At 45.5% G+C, this 23897-nt stretch overlaps 1 protein-coding gene across 2 annotated transcripts in view; it reads right to left on the bottom strand.

Annotated features, from left to right (window-relative positions):
* Positions 1-5107: 5107 nt before the first annotated feature.
* LOC137423098 (myelin and lymphocyte protein-like) overlaps positions 5108-23897 on the bottom strand; it is a 20593-nt gene continuing 1803 nt past the window's right edge. Inside the window, exons 2-4 of one of the 2 annotated variants that reach the window (XM_068109906.2) lie at positions 11103-11276; positions 8413-8535; positions 5108-5830 (exon numbers count right to left, since the gene is read on the bottom strand). In XM_068109906.2, coding sequence (XP_067966007.2) covers positions 5747-5830; positions 8413-8535; positions 11103-11276 — 381 coding nt within the window. In that variant the 3' untranslated portion in view covers positions 5108-5746. The remainder of the gene's footprint in view (positions 5831-8412; positions 8536-11102; positions 11277-23897) is intronic. The other variant, XM_068109907.2, reaches the window with a different exon arrangement.

The following is a 23897-nucleotide window of genomic DNA, read 5'->3' as shown; positions in this document are numbered from 1 at the left end:
CGTATCAGTGGAAGAGAAATATGCGTTGTGAGTGTAGTTAGAGTTATCCCAATGTTCTTTTCCTCGCTCTCAAACTCCAATCCCATTCTCAAGCTTAATCCTCATACTCCCTTATTAAACACTTCTAATTCTCAAGCACTTTAAAACTCTTTTATAGGCTAAAACCACATACAACATTCACTCCACAAACCACACCACAAATCACACAAATCCATCCGGAAATGCTCAAGTGGTATGCAGCAAACACTGCGCCATCTGCAGTGCAACTAATTCGGGCATGGCTCAGCGGTAACATAACCACCAGACTCATTGCCCTGTCCTTGGAATGCCACCAGAAACCTGCCTCCCCCCCCCACCCCCCCTCCCCCCAGCATTGCTGCAGCCAATCGCTGTGATGAAAAAACAGTGCCAGCCAATCAAAGTGGCTGGATCATAAAGGCAGATGTGGAGGAAGGCAAAAGCCAGGGCTATAAAATGTCTGGCAGAGTCGAGACAAAGGGAATTTGAGAGTTCAAAGAGTAGTGGCTGGAGAGTTTGGAGGAGTTCAGAGATGTTGGTTGAGCCGTTCTGAGAGAGTTCAACATGCTCCACGCCTGAGGGACAACGAAACAAGCACTGAGAAAGCCATGAATTGGGCGATTAGCACCAAGCTGACCGGGCACTGAGGATACCACGGAACGAGCACTGAGGAAGCCAAGGAACAAGCGCTAAGGATGCCATGGAACGAGAGCTGACGACGTCATGGAACAAGTGCGGAAAGCACCAAGCAGAACAAGTGCGGAGAGATGGGTGTGGAGACACTACTATGCTGACTTCGTTAAATTCAACCACAAACTCTTGAGCATCAAGATAATCAACAGAGGTTCTCCTCAGAGCTCACTTATCTCCTTACGTGCCTTACTCGCACGTCTTGTATTCTTGCACCTACCACCATATGTGTGCACCTCATTAGCTCACCCTAGTTTTGGGGAGTATCAACAATGTCCACAACAGTCCTTTTCAGTACTCGCACTACACTCACCTGCATACACCGCATGTCTCACCCGCACCTCTCACTCACCCATGCCACACACCCTGTTCGTTACCATGTGAGCACATACAAGTGAGGACGGGTTTGACACCACACCTCAACTGCTTCACTCCTCTGTCAATCACTCTTTCTTATTTCATTTTCCCAGAATGGCTGAGGTGCCTGTGTGTGTTGAACCTGTGAGTAAGCTGACTGATTAAGTGTGCTTATGTGTTAGGAAGTAAGAGATTTATTTTCTGACACTGTTTGTCTTGTATATGCGTGCCTTTTTTGCTAATCATTATAAACTGCTTTCCAAATTGCCTGGTCGTCTTTTTCCATTGGTTAGACATAATGTATAATTAGCGACAGGGAGTTCACCCCCACTGTTTCGTTGTGGTTGGCCATAGCGAATGTTCCACTTGTTGTATCACTTGGCCTTTTTGATTAATAGTTGTGGAGTGTGGGGAAGCACCATCCTTATCTGGGGTGACTAATTTGCCAGGAAGTTAAAGTGGGATTTGGATGCTGGACTCTACCTAAATTAAGCGTCTCAGACGCATCTGTGTTGGCTTAGTAACACACACCAACCAGACCTGTCATAATATTGTTGCGGTTTTAGAACCCCTCACTTTGTAAATACTTGTAAATAATATTCCATCATTTAAAAGGTCAAAGGTCGCACCCTCAGTTAGTCCATATGCAACACGTAGTCCACCATAGGAACTTTAGTTATTTCCTTAGTATGTGTTTAGGTAAGGCCGTGTTCCCAATAGTTGAATCTGCGTTGCATCAATTAAATAAGAATAGGTCCCAATCCATTCTGGCCATTTTGCCAACCTCTCTCTCCCAATTCTGTTAAGCGCCTTGGTTAGCGTTCGCCTTGGCCGCCATTGACCATGCGGTCGGCTCGAGGAAGAAGGGGGCGGAGTGCCAAGGACAAGGCATGGCCCTGTCAACGAGCCATCAAAGGCGGAGCCGGCAAGCCCTCGCCAACCAACCAGGGCTGAGGTGAGCTGACGGGCGGGCGTGGTTTCGAAGTGCGCGCATTGATCTGTGAGCGCATAATATAAGCGCCAGCGTGAGCCTTTTCACGGAGTCGACGGGGCTGAAACGGACTTCGCCACGTACTGCTGATTGTATTGGATTGTGCAGCGGCCTGGCCAGCGAGCACATTCTGATACGAACTGCCTGTGATACGAGCCATTGATCGAGAGAGAGAGAGAGAGCGTTGGCACGCTATACGTTTATCCCGTGCGTAGCCTCCCAGTCCCCCCGAGATATGTAAGGTCCGCTCGCGTCCAATGATACGCGCGAAGCTGCCTGCCGGGTTTTGCCCACGGAACCGGAGCCTGGACTGGAGTGGACCGGAGACCGGAGATCTCATCGCCTGAACCATCTGCCTGGACCTTCCTCCCCTACCACTACAATTCCGTGTGAGTCTGTCTGTTTGTCCTGGGGTCGTGATAAGTTAAGACTGTATAGATAAGCTTGCCCTGTGTCCTTTTGTTTCTTCTTCTTCTTGTACATTCTTTCCCTTTCCTCTTCTTTTTGGGTTTGTAAATAAATTCCCTTGTTCCTTCTTGATTTTCCTAATCTGATCGCCTCCGTCCTTTCTTCCAATTGAGTACCTGTGGCCCGATTTCGGAACCGCTCAGGATCGGGTTAGTCTTTGTTAATGGCTCGGGCCACGGATTGCTAACTGCTCGGCAATTTCCATCTGATCCGTGGTTCGAGCGGGAGTTATTTCCCTGCTTTACGGTCGGGTTAGTAAGTAGGTATTTGGGACTTCATTGACCAATCACCCTAGCTAATTCCGACCGGAAGGAGCGTCATAGCTTCCAGGATTGGGGGACAGCCAGCTTAAAAGACAAGGGGATTAACCCCCCCACCCCCTTGATAAGGGGAGCGCCGACCCCCAAATCCGCAACAATATATTTAATCTTACTATAATTCACCAAATGTCCGTCTGTCAGTCTGTCCGTTCCCAGGTACCGAAAAAACGGCTGAACCAATCGCAATGATATTTTGGGTAGGTAATTCTGGGACCCCCTGGAGTGCAGTAGGCTATATTGTTTTTCCAATTTTTTCCCAATTTTCCAGTTTTTCCAAACACGATGGAATAATATTTACCGATGTGAACAGTGATGTGGCTTTTGTTGAAATTCTACGTACCAGGAGAGAGTAGATCGACTCCTGACGAACTCTTCCTCTATAAATGTGTGGCTCCGAAGCAACATGGCAGCGTGTGCAAAGCGACTGAGAAACAGGTGTAGCGGCCACTTCCGTGTTGCAGATTTGGCACGCACTCATCACACATAAACGTGCGACAGAATTAATGAGCAATGTGCAAGTTTAGAATGCAAGTACACGAAAAAAACAAAATGCAGTTTACGTGAAGAGATATGTTTTTAACACGCACGAAAGCAATATGACGTCATTGACCGCCATGAAAATCCGCGAAGTATTTTACGGTATTAAAACTGAGCCGCTCTTTACATACCTAAGGCCAAATAAAAAAAACACCAGTTAATTGGATAAAAAAGGAGGACGAGGCCCTTTTAATTCAATCTGTTTTCAAAATGGGCGCCATGTACTGTTTAGATTTTGATGATTTGCGTGTGATATGATTTAACGGATGTTTACATAAATCGTTTAAAATAAAATAAAAAAGCCTTCAATTTCCGATATTTTGCCTTTTAATTTGGGCCTCCCAATTGAAGCCCCGCCCGTAGGGTGGGTACCGTTGCTAGTAATGAGAATTTGTTGCTTATCATTGTTTAAAAAGAACATCCACTTGTTTGTGTCTGTCCGGCTGTCTGCCTTCCCACCCCTCTACCCAGTGAAGGTAAGTATATAAACAATGAGATTGAATTAATGTGTTTATAAGAGCACAGGCAAGATGGGCCAAATGGCCTTTGCCCATCCTTTTTATATTGTTATGTGTACCATACTCCTTAGAGTATTTGTGCTGCCGCAGAAGTTTCATTGCATTGTGGGTTATACTGGGTGGTTTGCCATTACCTTTCCAGCGGTTAGGGCAGGAATTTGGAATTTCTTCAGGGTGCTGGCGATTGCTCGTCTAATCTTTGCGAAGGAAACCGTGGGATCTTTAACGTCCACCAAGTAAAGCTGGCAGACGCGGGTAATTCAGTTTAACGTCCATCCGAGGGACGGCACACACATTGATGAATCACCCGGCCTGTGAAACAACGCGTTGACAGCTTAGAGCTGGGTCGGGATTGAAACCCAGGCTTTTTAAGTACAGTAAAAGAGAGTACAGTAAATGCTTTTAAAGTAAATGCTTTTTCGTATAGGATGAACAACCTGATTTTTATCAGACAGTGAGTGAATCCAGTCTGAATGCTGCTTCGATATTGTTTGCTGTTGCATCATTTTGACAAACTTTTGAGACAGAGGTGAAGTTTTACTGGGATTCTCACGAGCCGAATTTCCTTTTTGCCCCTTTTTTCAAATCTCATACAGTACTAGACTTACTTCACTGGTGTTACGGTATACTTGTAAGTATGGATATTGGTAGGCCTAATTGAATGGTAATTGTGAGAGTGAGCAATCCTACTTGTAAAAGATCCCACAACACCTTAACATTTTTGTAATCATTATTTACATAAAAAGTCAGGACATAGGAAGAAACATTATGGCTGCAAAACATGCACAGATTGTTTTAGGAACCCACTGTACTAATAATGGAGACGATTAATAGGGACAGAAGATACTTTTTTTTTTTTGCCAAGAAGACACAGAAGATGCTGTGACTTTTCTGGTTCTGATAAAATGAATGAAAATCAGCTCGTTGATATTTGCTAACAAAGAATGGGCTTCCATGATTGTGCAAGGATAGCGTACTTGCCTTTGAGCTGTCTATCTGAATTTGATGCGCTACCCCCACTACAAACCGTTGGACTGGTGCTTTGCAGGCATGGCATTGCACCAATGAATGTGTCCTCTGTCAGACGAGGACTCGTATGCCAGCATTTGCTGGTGGGCATGAAAGATCCCACAAATATATACCGTCAAGTTACAAATGGTCATACTGCATCAGCAGAACGGTCTTACTCCCAGAAATGATGCTAATAATAAAGTAAGTTGTTTATTGCCTAAGATGTGCCAACTTTGCAGAAGATGCATTTCATGAGTGGTCATCCACATCTTATTTCAGTTTAATGGTGGATTTTTATATTTAAAAAATCCCTTCTTGTATTGCCCTTTACCCGAGCTTCACTGCTCACATTGATACAATAACAGGAAATCACATCGTGGGCTGTCTGTGCCAGCAGTTTATGCCCACGTATTGGACGGTGCTATAAAGTCCTTGACCTTTTAGGAGATTTTCCATTGACCTGTCCCTTTTTTTTTTTCTGTGTTGTAAACAAATGGCAACTCCATCTACACTCTAAAAGCAAATCCACCAACACATGAATTATATGACAAAGTTTTTGTCATCAAACAAATAATTAGGAACTTTTTTTGGCTTATTTAATTGAGCATACCAGGTGTGCAGGTTATTTATAATATACCCCCAAAACAAATGCCATAAAGCAGCCATTAAACTTGACATCACTAATTGTATACATTTTTGATAGTCATTTCCACATGTTTGATAATTCACCTCGAAGCTTAACAAAACCTTTATTGTACAACAGCAATTTATAAGTTGCCCAATTTAACTTTGTGCCATTGTATATTTGTAGTTTCCTTGTGTTATGGCAGTGCTTCTCAGCGAGGCCCTCTTTGTCTCCAGCGTGTGAGGCTTATGCAAGAACTGAATCCGTACAGCAGTGTTGTTATAAACGTGAACACCTGATCATTGTTTTTTCCAAGTTGAACAGGGAAAGGGTGGAAAAGAAGACGCAACATTAAAGTTTATTGTTAGGGTTGATAAGTTTAATTGCATCAAAGATAATCCAAAATTATATCTATAGCTAGCAAATGAAGGTATTGCTATGAATCAAGTGTTTCCACTTGACTAACCTTTTTATGCCTCCGTTGACGAGGTCGCCGGAGGCATTATGTTTTCAGGTTGTCCGTCCGTCCGTCCGTCCGTCTGTGATAGGTTTTCGTTACCGCAATAACTTGAGAACGGCGGAAGAGATCTTAGTCAAACTTGGTGCAGGTATGTATAATGAGGTGAAGATGAACTGATTAGATTTTGGGGTCACGAGGAGAAAGACTAAAGGTCAGAGGTCATGTTAGGTAAAAATCCTGTTACCATGATAACTTGTGAACCAGAAATGGGATTATAACCAAATTTGGTACCATTATGTAGAATGATGTAAAGATTAACTGATTAGATTTTGGGGTCCCGAGGTCAAAGGTCAGAGTCTGTAATATGTCTATAACTTGAGAACGGCTGAAGTGACCTAATTCAAACTTGCTACAGGTATGTATAATGATGTAAAGATTATCTGATTATAATTTGGGGCCAAGAGGTCAAAGGTTAAAGGTCAAACTCTGTTATAGGTCTATAACTTGATAACGGCTGAAGTGATCTAATTCAAACTTGGTGCACATATGTATAATGATGTAAAGATCAACTGATTACATTTTTGGGGTCAACAGGTCAAAGGTCAAAGACTGTAATTTGTCTATAACTTGAGATCGGCTGAAGGGATCTAATTCAAACTTGGTACAGGTACAGTGCATTCAGAAAGTATTCAGACCCCTTCACTTTTTTCACATTTTGTTATGTTGCAGCCTCATGCTGAAATCGTTTAAATTCATTTTTCCCTCATCAATCGACACTCAATACCCCATAATGACAAAGAGAAAACAGGATTTTAGAAAGTTTTGCAAATTTATTAAAAAGAAAAAACTGAAATATAACATTTACATAAGTATTCATACCCTTTGCTATGACACTTGAAATTTAGCTCAGGTGCCTCCCATTTCTCTTGATCATCTTTGAGATGTTACTACACATTGATTGGAGTCCACCTGTGGTAAATTCAATTGATTGGACATGATTTGGAATGGCACACACCTGTCTATACAAGGTCTCACAGCTGACAATGCATATCAGAGCAAAAACCAAGCCATGAGGTCGAAGGAACTGCCTGCAGAGCTCAGAGACAGGATTGTATCGAGTCACAGATCTGGGGAAGCCTACAAAAAAACTTCTGCTGCATTGAAGGTTCCCAAGAGCACAGTGGCCTCCATGATTCTTAAATGGAAGAAGTTTGGAACAACCAGGACTCTTCCTGGAACTGGCCGCCCTGCCAAACTGAGCAATCGGGGGAGAAGGGCCTTGGTAAGAGAGGTGAACAAGAACCCGATGGTCACTCTGGCTGAGCTCCAGAGATCCTGTGTGGAGATGGGAGAAACTTCTAGAAGGACAACCATCACTGCAACATCCCACCGATCTGGGCTTTATGGCAGAGTGGCCAGACGGAAGCCTCTCCTCAGTGAAAGACACATGAAAGCCCGCTTGGAGTTTGCAAAAAAGCACCTAAAGGACTCTCAGACTGTTTGAAACAAGATTCTGTGGGCTTTCATGTGTCTTTCACGGAGGAGAGGCTTCCGTCTGGCCACTCTGCCATAAAGCCCAGATCGGTGGAGTGTTGCAGTGATGGTTGTCCTTCTGGAAGTTTCTCCCATCTCCACACAGGATCTCTGGACCTCAGCCAGAGTGACCATCGGGTTCTTGGTCACCTCTCTTACCAAGGCCCTTCTCCCCCGATTGCTCAGTTTGGCCAGGCGGCCAGCTCTAGGAAGAGTCCTGGTTGTTCCAAACTTCTTCCATTTAAGAATTATGGAGGCCACTGTGCTCTTGGGAACCTTCAATGCAGCAGAGATTTTTTGTAGGCTTCCCCAAATCTGTGCCTCCACACAATCCTGACTCTGAGCTCTGCAGACAGTTCCTTCGACCTCATGGCTTGGTTTTTGCTCTGATATGCATTGTCAGCTGTGAGACCTTATATAGAGGGTGTGTGCCTTTCCAAATCATGTCCAATCAATTGAATTTACCACGGGTGGACTCCAATCAAGGTGTAGAAGCATCTCAAAGATTATCAAGAGAAATGGGAGGCACCTGAGCTAAATTTCAAGTGTCATCGCAAAGGGTATGAATACTTATGTAAATGTGATAGTTCAGTTTTTTCTTTTTAATAAATTTGCAAAACTTTCTAAAATCCTGTTTTCTCTTTGTCATTATGGGGTATTGGGTGTAGATTGATGAGGGAAAAAATGAATTTAAACAATTTCAGCATAAGGCAGCAACCTAACAAAATGTGAAAAAAGTGAAGGGGTCTGAATACTTTCTGAATGCACTGTATGTATAATGATGTAAAGATTAACTGATTAGATTTTGGGGTCCCAGGGTCAAACGTCAAAGGTCATAATTTTCATGCTAATAGTTTACTGCAACAAAAGAGGAGCAAACTTACGGTGGCAGTTGCGTTAAGATAGTAGTTATTCAAGCCATTTGTCCATGTCTCCGCTGTGGTGTTGCACTGGAGTACAGCCGCGCTGAAGTAAAACACGAACGCCATGCAATAAAAGCAGGTGTCCTGTTTGTAAAACACCAATAATGGCATAATCAATTGCATTTGTTAAATGATAAATTGCATTACTACTGTGTCAGCGTTTTCCTTGTTAACCGCTGAAAATGTAGGTGTAATTTATATATTTGTCGAGAAGTTTAGCACGAAATATGATTATATCTGACATGATAATATCTGTATAATAATTTTATCATCATCGATGATCCTTCAGAGTAATGATTCACAAATGCCACTTCTGTTTCCATATGAGGTACACTGTGGCAATTAACTGCTAAAAACATTGTTCTTATTTCCTGTATTTCACAAACTACTTCCAAAAATTTAATATCATTACTTGAGTGATCATCAAATATTTGCTTACATTTAAACAAGGGAAGGTTGGGAGCTGATTCTTGGGCAGTCTTTTCTTCTTCAAGTTAATCTCATCTTCGCATAGTCGTTGCATCTAAAAATCTACAGGTTATTATTACCTCTGCCACTAAATGTGTATGGAGATTGTTTTCATCCCTGTCTATCTGTCTGTTTGTTTGTGAATAGGATGTCTGAAAAAGTTGTGGATGGATTCGGCCGAAATTTGGTGGAGAGGTTGGGTATGTGATGAGGAGGAAATGATTAGATTTTGGTGAAGATTCGAATCCACATCCAGATCAGAGAATTTTTTAAGTGATTCTTCACCATTGAGCGATCGGGCCAAAAACGATATCTAGAACGATATCTCAAAATGTTATGGACGGATCTGGACGAGACTTGGTGGACAGTTTGGGTGTGTGACAAGGATGAAACGATTCGACTTTGGTGAAGATGTGAATCCACATCCATGTACGAGAATTTTTAATTGATTCTTCACCTGGCGTAGCCTGGTGTTGGCTTAGCAGTTAGGGTGCCGGCTTGGGATCCTAGGATCCTGGGTTCGAATCCCGGTCGATCGCTGAATTAACGCCAGGGTGGTTGACAGCCTGTCATCCTTCCGAGGTCGGCAAATTGAGTACCAGTTCACTGGTAATTCCCTGTGTGCCGCAAGAGGCGACTAACAGGGTTGGTGGACAGGAAGGGCATCTGGCCGTAAAACATTGCTTCAAAAAGGGGACCACGGTGCCCAACAAAGGCCAACCCCTGCTCTGCGGGGAAAAATGGCCTCGAAAGACGGTTCTTTTTTTCTTTCTTCACCATTGAGTGATAGGGCCAAAAATATATATAGCACGATTTTTCAAAATGGTGTGGATGACTTATGCCAAAACTTGGTGGATGAGTTGGATAAGTGACAAGAACAAGCGATTAGATTTTGGTTCTAATCCGGGTCTAGATCTCACCTATCGATGGTATACAAAACATAAACCGTTCAGCCTGGCGGAAGTATGCTCTCCACCAAGTGCCTTTCTAGTTCCAAATGTGCTCTTTGAGAAAATGCAATCCAAAATTTTATGTAACCAATAATTGTCTTCTTGATTTGTAAATGTTGTAGATTTGGTTGTTTTGCGTATTCTACTCAACCAACTCTGGAAATCAATTTCACGTGATTATCTCTGGGATTGCGCATTTGCACTGAGTTGACCTGTTCACTGGTGAAAACCTTTGTTCATCTTTGCTACTCTGATCTCTTAAGAAGAGTTCATTTATGAAGCAGGCATTTGGAAGTTGCGAGGTTATTGGCACATGAATGAATGAATGATCGTTTTAAGGCCATTTTCCCCGCTCGAGCGGGGGTTAGCCTTGCGGGCCCCATGACAATCATGGTTCCCTGTTTGAGGGAATGTTTTTATGGCCGGATGCCCTTCCTGGCGCCAACCCTTAGTCGCCTCTTACAATGCGCAGGGATACGGTGTACCTATTCTAAACCGGGGTACACACCGGGATCATTCATCCCAGTAAGCTGGTACTCAATTTGCCGACCTCGGAAGGATGACAAGCTGAGTCAACCCCCCTGGCGTTAATTCAGCGATCGACCGGGATTCGAACCCAGGATCCTAGGTTCCCAAGCCGGCACCCTAACCACTAAGCCAACACCAGGCTTTGACCCAGGCACATGGCACATGTTGACATGGCACATGTTGACATGTTGACAACACCAGGCACATGTTGACCAGTTTTTTGTAGTCTCAATTCTAATTTCCAAACGGGACAAAATATCACAAATTTGAATGCAGAAATTGTTACTGCAAACATTTGAGACAATTTGAAGTTATAAAAAAATAATTTTAGTCTCTACATTACTGCTGGGAAGGCAATGGCAAACTACCCAGTGTAAAGAAACTGCCTCGGCAGGACCAACGCTTTGCAACAGAGTTCGGTACATCAAATCAAAATGTATTTCTATATCTATATTTTTTTATAATGTGTTATTTTTAATTCTTTTTTTTGCTTGTGGAAACTTTTCTACATTCTTGTACTTTCCTCCTTCATCACCTTTCCCCAAAGCAGCAAAAAAATTCCTCCTAACCTTTTCCCAACAGAGGCGTGGATTATAACCCACAGCCCTGTGGTTTCTGAATGCAAGTCAAAAACCACCAAACCAAATATGTGCAGCAAAGCAAACTGTACTAAAAAGCAAAGATCATTCTCTATAGTTTACATACCAACAGAACCCATGCAAAAGTGTCCTTCGGAATGGAGAACAGGTAGAGCAGGAACAGGGTTAGAGCCAGGAAAAACGTCGTGACAGTCACAAACATGACCCAGCCTTGGCCAAGGCGAGTTTCTGGGGGGATGCCTGTTCCAATAATAAGCATGCAACTCATGGCTCCAAATATCTATTGGAATATAGGTAGGCAGGGGAAAGGTTGGTATCATGAGGTACGGACGTAAAGACCTTTGCTCAAACAGTGTTTAATGTTGATGTTAAATGTAATTTTTGAAAATTTCAGTCCACAGAGCAGTTTCAAAGTGATGGATAAAAAACAATAAAAAATATGTTAGACAAGGATCCTTGCCAGCAAATATGATCACAGTTATATATTTATATTTTCAACCTCTTAATAATGTCAATGTCAAAATCTGGATAATCCATCTGTGCTGATTTTTATTGATACCGTCTTAACTGATTTCCTTTGGTTAAACAAGGGGCAATAAACTGGCAGTGGGTACAATAAGCAAAGGAATGAATGAACAGGAAAAAGACAGGGGGAGGAAAAACAGCAACCTGAAAGTAAGAGGGTAGGATTAATGGGGGTAAAAAAAAAAAGATTTGTGGATAAGGATGAGGAATGACATGAGATGGTAGTGCATTGCCTGCTTGAAACTCTGCAGCAAATGGTGGGATAGAATCACTACCGGAGGGCAGTGAGGTGTCAATACAGTGAGACTAGATTTTGGAGCTTTATCCAGGAGGGGTTACTGGAAGAGCACACGCATCCTGTAGTTGCCGTGGAGAGTCAGAGGACCGAGAAAACGATATCAGGGAAGAGGTGGTAAAAAACAGGCTGCCAATCTGCTTACTACTTCAGTCATTACTATCAGTTTACCCACCTCCATGTGTGTGGAATTTGTGCATTATGTCCTAAATTAAAGGTCATTGATTGCAAATGAAAGGTCTGAAAAGGTCTAAACCTAAAGGTATGAAGGTCTAAAGGTTTAATTATCTGAAAAGTACAAAGGTTTAACGGTCTGCAAGGTCTTAAGGTCAAATTAAAAGGTCTAGACGTAGTCATGGTACAATGATAAATTAATTAATAGATGTACTCACGGTCCAATATTGTTTAATTTTTAAAAAATTGGTAGAAGTACAGCTACAGTACTCATGTTCAAACAGTACAAAATAAATAGATGTACTCACATGTGTCAACTGAAGCTTCAGACAGATTTCCGGTGTAATTAATGAATGTACTCACGTTGCAATCTTACGTAATAAGGTAAATAATAAATAAATAATAACCTCTATTTTATTCCCGCTACTTCTCGAATAACTTCCTACTCTACCATTAACCCTAATAACCATAACCATAATAGCTTAAACTTCTCACTACACCATCAAGTAGGTGTAGGGTAATGCTACATATTTTGAGTAATCGAGATTACTGATTACTTTGGGTTCAGTAATCAATTACTATTTTGATTATTGGGTACAGTGGTACTAGGTGGCTGGTTGGAAATGAGGTGCTGGTGGTTGTTAAAGGGCATGTCAGCACTGGAACAATCTGCACAACTGTGTTTTTAAGTCTCGTCCCAACGGGTTTGTGAGACTATGGCAATGTGTGTGCGGGCGTGTGTGCGTGTGTACATGTCCACGTCTATATATTTTCGCTTATTTTTTTCTCTCTTTACAAACACTTGTCTGAATGATGCAAAACTTTGAACATAGAAACTCTGCCTTAGGCTCACCATTGAGAATATTTATTGATAACTCTGACATCAGAGGTCACATGGTATGGCAGCCATATTGGATTATAAGGAAAAACGTGGACCTCTGAAACCGCTCAATGAAAAAAATTGAAACTTGGCAAATGTCATAAACTCACCATGGGTTATACAGGGTGATAATGATGACATAATGGGTAGTGATATTCCAGCAATAATTGGTTAAATCAAAATCCTTATCTTAAAAATCTGAAACTTTATGTATTAATCAGTGACCCATTGTGTGAAGAATTAAATTCATGATATCATCGGTCACATGGTCTGGTGGCGATATTGGATTGAAAATAAAAATGTAAAGAATATTCTTCTCCAGAACCACTTAATAGATCGATTTGAAACTTGATGCATATGATCAACTAGTCATGGAGTTTGTACAAACATATAGTTTGTATTTTTTATTTTTCATATTCACCTTCATTGATGAAATTTAGCCTTAATGTGCATAAAAGTGGTCGATAAATATCCTAATGATCTTGAAATCAATAAAACTACCGATGATGGCAATGTATGTGACATAATGTACAGTCACGTGAAAAAGTAAGTACACCTCATGTAAAGTTTTGATTTTTTCAACATATTTCAACATACAGCTATTTGATCTTCATTTCAACAATATTGATAGATAAAGGTGATATAATATAACAAATATCATGAAACATTTACATTTTGTAGTCCATTGTATAATTTAAATAAACATAAATGCAAATTTCGCATGTGGAAAAAGTAAGTACACCCCTACATTTATCACTACTTCAAATACCTAAAATTAGAATCTGGTGCATCAGCTCAGGTGCAAATGATAAGAACATCGTTAGAGACGATCTTGGAGGAACCTGTCTTATTTAAACCTCAGACATTTAGTTTGGTTTGCTCTTTGTTGTTGAAGTGTGCGGCGTCACCATATACAAAACACCACGGTTTTGGATTAGGGACGATCTCATATGATGGTAAACAACTGTCTTGAAGACCTGCAGGGAAGAATGCGATTGAAGAGAATGTAGAAGTTGGTTCCACAGTCGGGCTGATGGAAGTTGTTGGTGGACAGTGTGTGCCCTGTAGAAACCTGGGGGGGGCAAAACACGGAAAGAGCATAGGGTGCAAAACCAGAAAGGATGCGGTGGAAGAGAGAGAGACCACTGACCTGTTTGCAATGGTGACTCGGCTACTGGTCATAGACTCGGCCACTGGAGATTCCAATAATCCTGAAGGCTTGGATTCCATGACATCGTTGGACAAGATGTGATGCAGGAGCACCAGCCCAGAGAGGAGAGCAGTACTCCATCAAACTATGGATGAAAGCCTTATCGATGGAAACGTTCTCCCCAAAATCATTATTCTAATGTTATTTTCAAGAATGGATAATTTGATTTAATTTGATACAGTATTATCATTCACTATCAAAAATACTATAAAGACAGGTATATAAACTGTTGATTTGCTAAAATAGATTTTTAGCTCACCTGGAATGAAGTTCGTGATGATGCGTTGTCAGTCCGTCCGTCCGTCCGTAAACACTTGCAACTTCTTCTTCGAAACCGCTGAAGGGATTGTGACCAAACTTGGCACAAATTATATTTGTTGTGACTAAAGTTTATTCACGGCATTAAAAAAATCGGGGTCTAAGGAGTTTTACCAGGGGGGTCAAAGTGGATCCAGGTTTGACCCCCCTAAATAGGTATTTGCCTTCTCAGAAACTACACATTCAATTCCGATGAAACGACCACAACCTTCATCACCCGTGATCTACCAAAGTTTATTCACGGCATTCAATAAATCTGCCCCTTTAGGGGTCTATGGGGGGTTTGCCCCCCAAAATCGGTATTTGCTTTCTTCTCAGAAACTACACATTCAATTCCGATGAAACTTCACCACAATCTTCATCATCCGTTATGTACCAAACTTTGTTCACAGAATTTTTAAAAATCTTCCCCCTTTGGAGGTCTACGTGGGGGGTGGGGGGGGTTGCCCCCCAAAATAGGTATTTTCTTCTTTGTTTGTTTAAAGTCTTATGATTAATTATGTTAGTATGATTCTACATGCTGTCCTGTCTTCCAGCAACCATTGAAATTGGTTTAAAATACCTTTAGTCAGTGCAGTATACTGTTTATTGTATACTGCATTATTATTATTTTATCAGTATACACTGTACATGTGAGTGCCAGGGTATTGCCCCGACGTTTCACAATTACTCCCATGATGCTTTGTCATTTTAATGAAAATTATCTGAGTTCCTCTTTGACATCGAATAAAACTACAATTTGTTGATGATATGTCGTAGGGAGGATTAAGGGTGATATTACTCTTACGAAGTTTGCAGCAGCCATCAAATCATTTGCCACAACAATTAATTAATTTAGAAACACTTAAAGGATCTCTACCCTCTCTCTCTCTCAACCATTTCCAATATAGACCATTGGACCATATATGTATCAGGCAACACTCTTCCACCGCTCCCCTGCTCCCTGGGTCTGTAATATATAGATGGCTGCTGACAGAAAATTCTCATTTGTAAGAAATAAAATCTCAGCACCTTTAACAGCTAAAACTCAAAATATACTTGGGTGTGGCAAGAGTAAGAAACGTCACGCCTGGCAGGTTCAGATCCCTTTATGAAGATACTGAGCTGCTAATGACAACATTGGTAGTCAGGTATGACGGGCAAAAATGACTTTAAAGCATTGTTTGTCCATGTTTTCAATTTCCGGTACTTCAGTTGCACAACTACATTCCCAGCAATGATGCGAACATGAGTCACGTGTGCATACGTTAGAAGACTTCCTGAATATTTATTAATCTCTTCTCCACTCCACAAACCCCTCTGGCCCCTTTATTTTTAATCTCCCTCCTCTCACTTCCATTATCTCCTGAAATGTCTTTGCATTCATGCAAGTTTCAAATGCAATCCTTTCGGTTAACCATGTTTTTTAACTCCCATGTGGACTGTCTGTCCTGATTTCCAAACTTTCCTAAATGATAACAGGATATAACCACCAGGATGATGAAGATACAGTATGGCTAAATCACTTCTTTATAATTGTTTTGTTTGCAGTAAATTAACTTCTGTTGCTGATCATGACTTACAATGACTGAACAGTGTTGGAAGAAGCATAGAATGGGGATTGACAAAACAGTACTGTAATTATTATTGGAGACAGTGTAGCGACCCATGGGTCCCCCAATGCTCGAGACCAGCAACATAATCTCCTTTCCCAAGCCGGTGACGTAACCGGCGGACAAACCGCGGCGCCGAGGTTATAATTGCTTGCACCTGTCGGTCACATGACCACCAAAGCGTGCCTCGCCTGAGAGGCGTGGCTTTGGTTCTGACGTATGCTTTTTGGCTTGGATTATATGTACGCGAACCCGATAAACGGGATGGCAGAGTTCCCGAGTTGATTATACAATAAACATCTTCTCGGACGAGTTTGTGTCTTGTCCGTCACTTCGTCCGTCTCAAGCAGGAGCGCTGCTCCTTCACTGGTGACCCCGAGTTTACGACACGCGATGGACACGGCAGTGTCCCTCAAACTGCCCACTTTCTGGGAAGCACATGCCGCCGTCTGGTTCGCTCAGGCGGACTCCCAGTTCGCCCTGCGTGGCATTACGGAGGACACCACTAAATACCATTACATGGTCGCCGCGCTCGGCTCCGTGACCGCTGCCCGCTGCCTGAGCCTCCTCCAGAGCCCGCCCGCTGACGGCAAGTATGACGCCATCAAGGCACTTCTTCTGGGCGCTTTCGCCCTCTCCCCGGCTGAACGTGCACGACACCTGCTCGACCTTCCTGAGCTCGGCGATACGCGCCCGTCCGAACGTATGGACTACATGCTCGCGTTGCTCGGCGAGCACCCCTCGGATTTCCTTTTCCGAGAGCTTTTTCTCCGCCAGCTCCCGGCCCAGGTACGGGTCGCCTTGGCAAGCACGACCATCGCGAACCCCCGCGACCTCGCCAGGGAGGCCGACAAGATCGATTCGGCAAGCCAGCTCGTCGGAGCGGCGAGCCAGCTCATCGGGGTGGCTGCCGGGAGCCCCGCCCGCCGCCCAGTCGGCGCCCGCGACACAGTTTCCTGCCCACCCGTCCGACGCCCGCGACGCAGCTTCCTTCCCGGAGGCCGCCGGGCCGGCGCGACTGGCAGCGGCGACGCCTCGTCGCCCGGTCCCGACGCGTCGACAGGAGCCCCCGCCAGACCCGGCCTGGTGTTATTTCCACGCCAGGTTCGGGCGGCGGGCCCGATCATGTCAACCCCCATGCACGTTCGGCAAGTCGGGAAAGGTCGATGCACATGAAAGCCCGCTTGGAGTTTGCAAAAAAGCACCTAAAGGACTCTCAGACTGTTTGAAACAAGATTCTGTGGGCTTTCATGTGTCTTTCACTGAGGAGAGACTTCCATCTGGCCACTCTGCCATAAAGCCCAGATCGGTGGAGTGTTGCAGTGATGGTTGTCCTTCTGGAAGTTTCTCCCATCTCCACACAGGATCTCTGGACCTCAGCCAGAGTGACCATCGGGTTCTTGTTCACCTCTCTTACCAAGGTCCCTTCTCCCTCGATTGCTCAGTTTGGCCGGGCGGCCAGCTCCAGGAAGAGTCCTGGTTGTTCCAAACTTCTTCCATTTAAGAATCATGGAGGCCACTGTGCTCTTGGGAACCTTCAATGCAGCAGAATTTTTTTTGTAGGCTTCCCCAGATCTGTGCCTCGACACAATCCTGTCTCTGAGCTCTGCAGGCAGTTTCTTCGACCTCATGGCTTGGTTTTTTCTCTGATATGCATTGTCAGCTGTGAGACCTTATATAGACAGTCAAACCTCTTATTTAAACCTCAGACATTTAGTTTGGTTTGCTCTTTGTTGTTGAAGTGTGCGGCGTCACCATATACAAAACACCACGGTTTTGGATTAGGGACGATCTCATATGATGGTAAACAACTGTCTTGAAGACCTGCAGGGAAGAATGTGATTGAAGAGAATGTAGAAGTTGGTTCCACAGTTGTGCTGATGGAAGTTGTTGGTGGACAGTGTGTGCCCTGTAGAAACCTGGGGGGACAAAACACGGAAAGAGCATAGGGGGCAAACCCAGAAAGGATGTGGTGGAAGAGAGAGAGAGACCACTGACCTGTTTGCAATGGTGACTCGACCACTGGTCATAGACTCGGCCACTGGAGATTCCAATAATCCTGAAGGCTTGGATTCCATGACATCAAGTTGGACAAGATGTGATGCCGGAGCACCAGCCCAGAGAGGAGAGCAGGACTCCATCAAACTATGGATGAAAGCCTTATCGATGGAAACGTTCTCCCCAAAATCATTATTCTAATGTTATTTTCAAGAATGGATAATTTGATTTAATTTGATACAGTATTGTCATTCACTATCAAAAATACTATAAAGACAGGTATATAAACTGTTGATTTGCTAAAATAGATTTTTAGCTCACCTGGAACGAAGTTCGTGATGATGCGTTGTCAGTCCGTCTGTCCGTCCGTAAACACTTGCAACTTCTTCTTCGAAACCGCTGTAGGGATTGTGACCAAACTTGGCACAAATTATATTTGTTGTGACTAAAGTTTATTCACGGCATTAAAAAACATCGGGGTCTAAGGAGTTTTACCAGGGGGTCAAAGTGGATCCAGGTTTGATCCCCCAAAATAGGCATTTGCTTTTTTCTCAGAAACTGCACACTCGATTTTGATGAAACTTGACCACAACCTTCACCACCCATGGTGTACCAACGTTTGTTCACGGCATTAAAAAAAAAATCTGCCCCTTTCGGGGTGTATGGGGGGGGGGGGTGGGTTTGTCCCCCTAAATAGGTATTTGCCTTCTTCTCAGAAACTACACATTCAATTCCGATGAAACTTGACCACAACCTTCATCACTCGTGATGTACCAAAATTTATTCACCGCATTCAATAAATCTGCCCCTTTAGGGGTCTATGGCGGGGGTTGTCCCCAAAAATCGGCATTTGCTTTCTTCTCAGAAACTACACATTCAATTCCGATGAAACTTGACCACAACTTTCATCACCCGTGATGTACCAAAGTTTATTCACGGCATCCATTAAATCTGCCCCTTTAGGGGTCTATGGGGGGTTTGCCCCCCAAAATCGGTATTTGCTTTCTTCTCAGAAACTACACATTCAATTCCGATGAAACTTCACCACAATCTTCATCATCCGTGATGTACCAAACTTTGTTCACGGGATTTTAAAAAATCTTCCCCCTTTGGAGGTCTATGCGGGGGGCGGGGAGGGTTGCCCCCCAAAATAGGTATTTTCTTCTTTGTTTGTTTAAAGTCTTATGATTAATTATGTTAGTGAAGGTGTCCGGACTCCAGCAGAATACGAATAAAGGATGGCAAGCCACAATCTCGTCCGAGAAGATATTTATTCTCAAAACCAACTCGGGAACACTAAAAAGCCCGTTTATCGGGCTGCCTTATAAAGCAAAACCAAAAACCGAAACCGAAAACGAAAGCCACGCCTCTCAAGCGAGGCGTGCTTCGGTGGTCACGTGATCCACAGGTGTAGCTCATTATACCCGCACGCGCGGCACGCTTTGGCGGTCACGTGACCAGCCACTCTGGCGCCGTGGATCCCCGCCGGTGACGTCACCGGCTGGAGCAAGGAGATTCTGATGCCGGTCTTGCTTGGGGGACCCATGGGTCGCTACACACGCCCCCCTAGAATGGACTTGGTCCAGGGAGGTCAACCTGAGGGGGGTCCGGATGACCCGACCGAAACGACCCCTGCCCGGTCGCGTGGGGGGGTCCAGTGTGGTGGCGGGTAGTCGGACGGGGGGTGCAGGCAGGGGGGGTCCAGTGTGGTGGCGGGTGGTCAGACGGGGGGTGCAGGACGGGGGGCGGCCGAGGGGCCGGGCAAGTCCTAGAGGAAGGCTGCCGAGGTTCCTCGCGGACCTCCCGAGGATGCGGGGCTGGTCAAGGCCTCGGGGGATGCAGTGGACGGGGGGCGGCCGAGGGGCCGGGCAAGTCCTCGGGGGAGGCTGCCGAGGTTCCTTGCGGGCCTCCCGAGGTTGCAGTTCGCGGGTGCAGTGCCGAGAAGGCTCGAGCGGTGCACGCGAAAAGCGGGTGAGCCAACCGAGGGGCTGGTCAAGGCCTCGGGGGAGGCTCCCGATGTTCCTCGCGGGCCTCCCGAGGATGCGGGGCTGGTCAAGGCCTCGGGGGATGCAGTGGACAGGGGGCGGCCGAGGGGCCGGGCAAGTCCTCGGGGGAGGCTGCCGAGGTTCCTTGCAGGCCTCCCGAGGTTGCAGTTCGCGGGTGCAGTGCCGAGAAGGCTCGAGCGGTGCACGCGAAAAGCGGGTGAGCCAACCGAGGGGCTGGTCCAGGCCTCGGGGGAGGCTGCCGAGGTTCCTCGCGGGCCTCCCGAGGATGCGGGTCTGGTCAAGGCCTCGGGGGATGCAGTGGACGGGGGGCGGCCGAGAGCTGGGCAAGTCCTCGGGGGAGGCTGCCGAGGTTCCTCGCTGGCCTCCCGAGGTTGCAGTTCACGGGTGCAGTGCCGAGAAGGCTCGAGCGGTGCACGCGAAAAGCGGGTGAGCCAACCGAGGGGCTGGTCCAGGCCTCGGGGGAGGCTGCCGAGGTTCCTCGCGGGCCGCCCGAGGTTGCAGGGTCGGAGAGGTAGTTGCGGTTGTAGTTGTAGGTGCGCGAGGGTGACGAAGCGGCCGTGCCGCAAACGTCAGTGCGCGCGAAGGTGACGAAGCAGCCGTTCTGCCAACATCAGTGCGCGCGAAGGTGACGAAGCAGCCGTGCCTTCGGAGGGTCTTGGAATAGCTTTGCCCCTCCGGTCGTAGAGGAGGAGCCGAGCGCGGTGCGCGAACCTCATAGTCATGGCCGTCGTCGTTTCCGAAACTCCGGCATTTCGAAACCGCGTTCGAAACTGCGCCCGAAGCCGTGTGGGAGAAGCCGGCGTCACCAGCCTAGGTGGCTTCCCTGGCTAGGGCGTGCTCGCCGTGTCCGTTCGCAGCCCCCGCATCCGTGCGGGGGCAGTCGGGGTTGCGTGTTCAAATTCGGGGTCACCAGTGAAGGTGTCCGGACTCCAGCAGAATACGAATAAAGGATGGCAAGCCACAAACTCGTCCGAGAAGATATTTATTCTCAAAACCAACTCGGGAACACTAAAAAGCCCGTTTATCGAGCTGCCTTATAAAGCAAAACCAAAAACCGAAACCGAAAGCCACGCCTCTCAAGCGAGGCGTGCTTCGGTGGTCACGTGATCCACAGGTGTAGCTCATTATACCCGCACGCGCGGCACGCTTTGGCGGTCACGTGACCAGCCACTCTGGCGCCGTGGATCCCCGCCGGTGACGTCACCGGCTGGAGCAAGGAGATTCTGATGCCGGTCTTGCTTGGGGGACCCATGGGTCGCTACATTAGTATGATTCTACACTACATGCTGTCCTGTCTTCCAGCAACCATTGAAATTGGTTTAAAATACCTTTAGTCAGTGCAGTATACTGTTTATTGTATACTGCATTATTATTATTTTATCAGTATACACTGTACATGTGAGTGCCAGGGTGTTGCCCCTACGTTTCACAATTACTCCCATGATGCTTTGTCATTTTTATGAAAATTATCTGAGTTCCTCTTTGACATCTAATAAAACTACAATTTGTTGATGATATGTCGTAGGGAGGATAAAGGATGATATTACTCTTACGAAGTTTGCAGTAGCCATCAAATCATTTGCCACAACAATTAATTAATTTAGAAACACTTAAAGGATCTCTACCCTCTCTCTCTCTCTCAACCCTTTCCAATATAGACCAGTGGACCATATATGCATCAGGCAACACTCTTCCACCGCCCCCCTGCTCCCTGGGTCTGTAATATATATATGGCTGCTGACAGAAAATTCTCATTTGTAAGAAATAAAATCTCAGCACCTTTAACAGCTAAAACTCAAAATATACTTGGGTGTGGCAAGAGTAAGAAACGTCACGCCTGGCAGGTTCAGATCCCTTTATGAAGATACTGAGCTGCTAATGACAACATTGGTAGTCAGGTATGACGGGCAAAAATGACTTTAAAGCATTGTTTGTCCATGTTTTCAATTTCCGGTACTTCAGTTGCACAACTACATTCCCAGCAATGATGCGAACATGAGTCACGTGTGCATACGTTAGAAGACTTCCTGAATATTTATTAATCTCTTCTCCACTCCACAAACCCCTCTGGCCCCTTTATTTTTAATCTCCCTCCTCTCACTTCCATTATCTCCTGAAATGTCTTTGCATTCATGCAAGTTTCAAATGCAATCCTTTCGGTTAACCATGTTTTTTAACTCCCATATGGACTGTCTGTCCTGATTTCCAAACTTTCTAAAATGATAACAAGATATAACCACCAGGATGATGAAGATACAGTATGGCTAAATCAGAGTCTTTATAATTGTTTTGTTTGCAGTAAATTAACTTCTGTTGCTGATCATGACTTACAATGACTGTACAGTGTTGGAAGAAGCATAGAATGGGGCTTGACAAAACAGTACTGTAATTATTATTGGAGACAGTAAAATTAACGACTAAAGATACAGGAAGGAAGGAATACTTGGTCATGGTAATGAGTCAAATGAACACTCTTGTTTTAAAGCGCAGGTATATCACCATGATGGTGGCTAATCCCCAGGATGGTGGCTAATCCCCAGGATGGTGGCTAATCCCCAGGATGGTGGCTAATCCCCAGGATGGTGGCTAATCCCTAGGATGGTGGCTAATCCCCAGGATGGTGGCTAATCCCCAGGATGGTGGCTAATCCCCAGGATGGTGGCTAATCCCCAGGATGGTGGCTAATCCCCAGGATGGTGACTAATCCCTAGGATGGTGGCTAATCCCCAGGATGGTGGCTAATCCCCAGGATGGTGGCTAATCCCTAGGATGGTGGCTAATCCCCAGGATGGTGGCTAATCCCCAGGATGGTGGCTAATCCCCAGGATGGTGGCTAATCCCCAGGATGGTGGCTAATCCCCAGGATGGTGGCTAATCCCCAGGATGGTGGCTAATCCCCAGAATGGTGGCTAATCCCCAGGATGGTGGCTAATCCCCAGGATGGTGGCTAATCCCCAGGATGGTGGCTAATCCCTAGGATGGTGGCTAATCCCTAGGATGGTGGCTAATCCCCAGGATGGTGGCTAATCCCCAGGATGGTGGCTAATCCCCAGGATGGTGGCTAATCCCTAGGATGGTGGCTAATCCCCAGGATGGTGGCTAATCCCCAGGATGGTGGCTAATCCCTAGGATGGTGGCTAATCCCCAGGATGGTGGCTAATCCCCAGGATGGTGGCTAATCCCTAGGATGGTGGCTAATCCCCAGGATGGTGGCTAATCCCCAGGATGGTGGCTAATCCCCAGGATGGTGGCTAATCCCCAGGATGGTGGCTAATCCCCAGGATGGTGGCTAATCCCCAGGATGGTGGCTAATCCCCAGGATGGTGGCTAATCCCCAGGATGGTGGCTAATCCCCAGGATGGTGGCTAATCCCTAGGATGGTGGCTAATCCCCAGGATGGTGGCTAATCCCCAGGATGGTGGCTAATCCCCAGGATGGTGGCTAATCCCTAGGATGGTGGCTAATCCCCAGGATGGTGGCTAATCCCCAGGATGGTGGCTAATCCCTAGGATGGTGGCTAATCCCCAGGATGGTGGCTAATCCCCAGGATGGTGGCTAATCCCTAGGATGGTGGCTAATCCCCAGGATGGTGGCTAATCCCCAGGATGGTGGCTAATCCCCAGGATGGTGGCTAATCCCCAGGATGGTGGCTAATCCCCAGGATGGTGGCTAATCCCCATGATGGTGGCTAATCCCCAGGATGGTGGCTAATCCCCAGGATGGTGGCTAATCCCCAGGATGGTGGCTAATCCCCAGGATGGTGGCTAATCCCCAGGATGGTGGCTAATCCCCAGGATGGTGGCTAATCCCCAGGATGGTGGCTAATCCCCAGGATGGTGGCGAATCCCCATGATGGTGGCTAATCCCCAGGATGGTGGCTAATCCCCAGGATGGTGGCTAATC

Source organism: Myxine glutinosa, chromosome 3 (genome assembly GCF_964187855.1).
Source record: "Myxine glutinosa chromosome 3, kmMyxGlut1.1, whole genome shotgun sequence".
Lineage (NCBI taxonomy): Eukaryota > Metazoa > Chordata > Myxini > Myxiniformes > Myxinidae > Myxine > Myxine glutinosa.
Note: the sequence above shows the minus strand (reverse complement) of the source record. Positions and strands in the feature narration are given on the sequence as shown.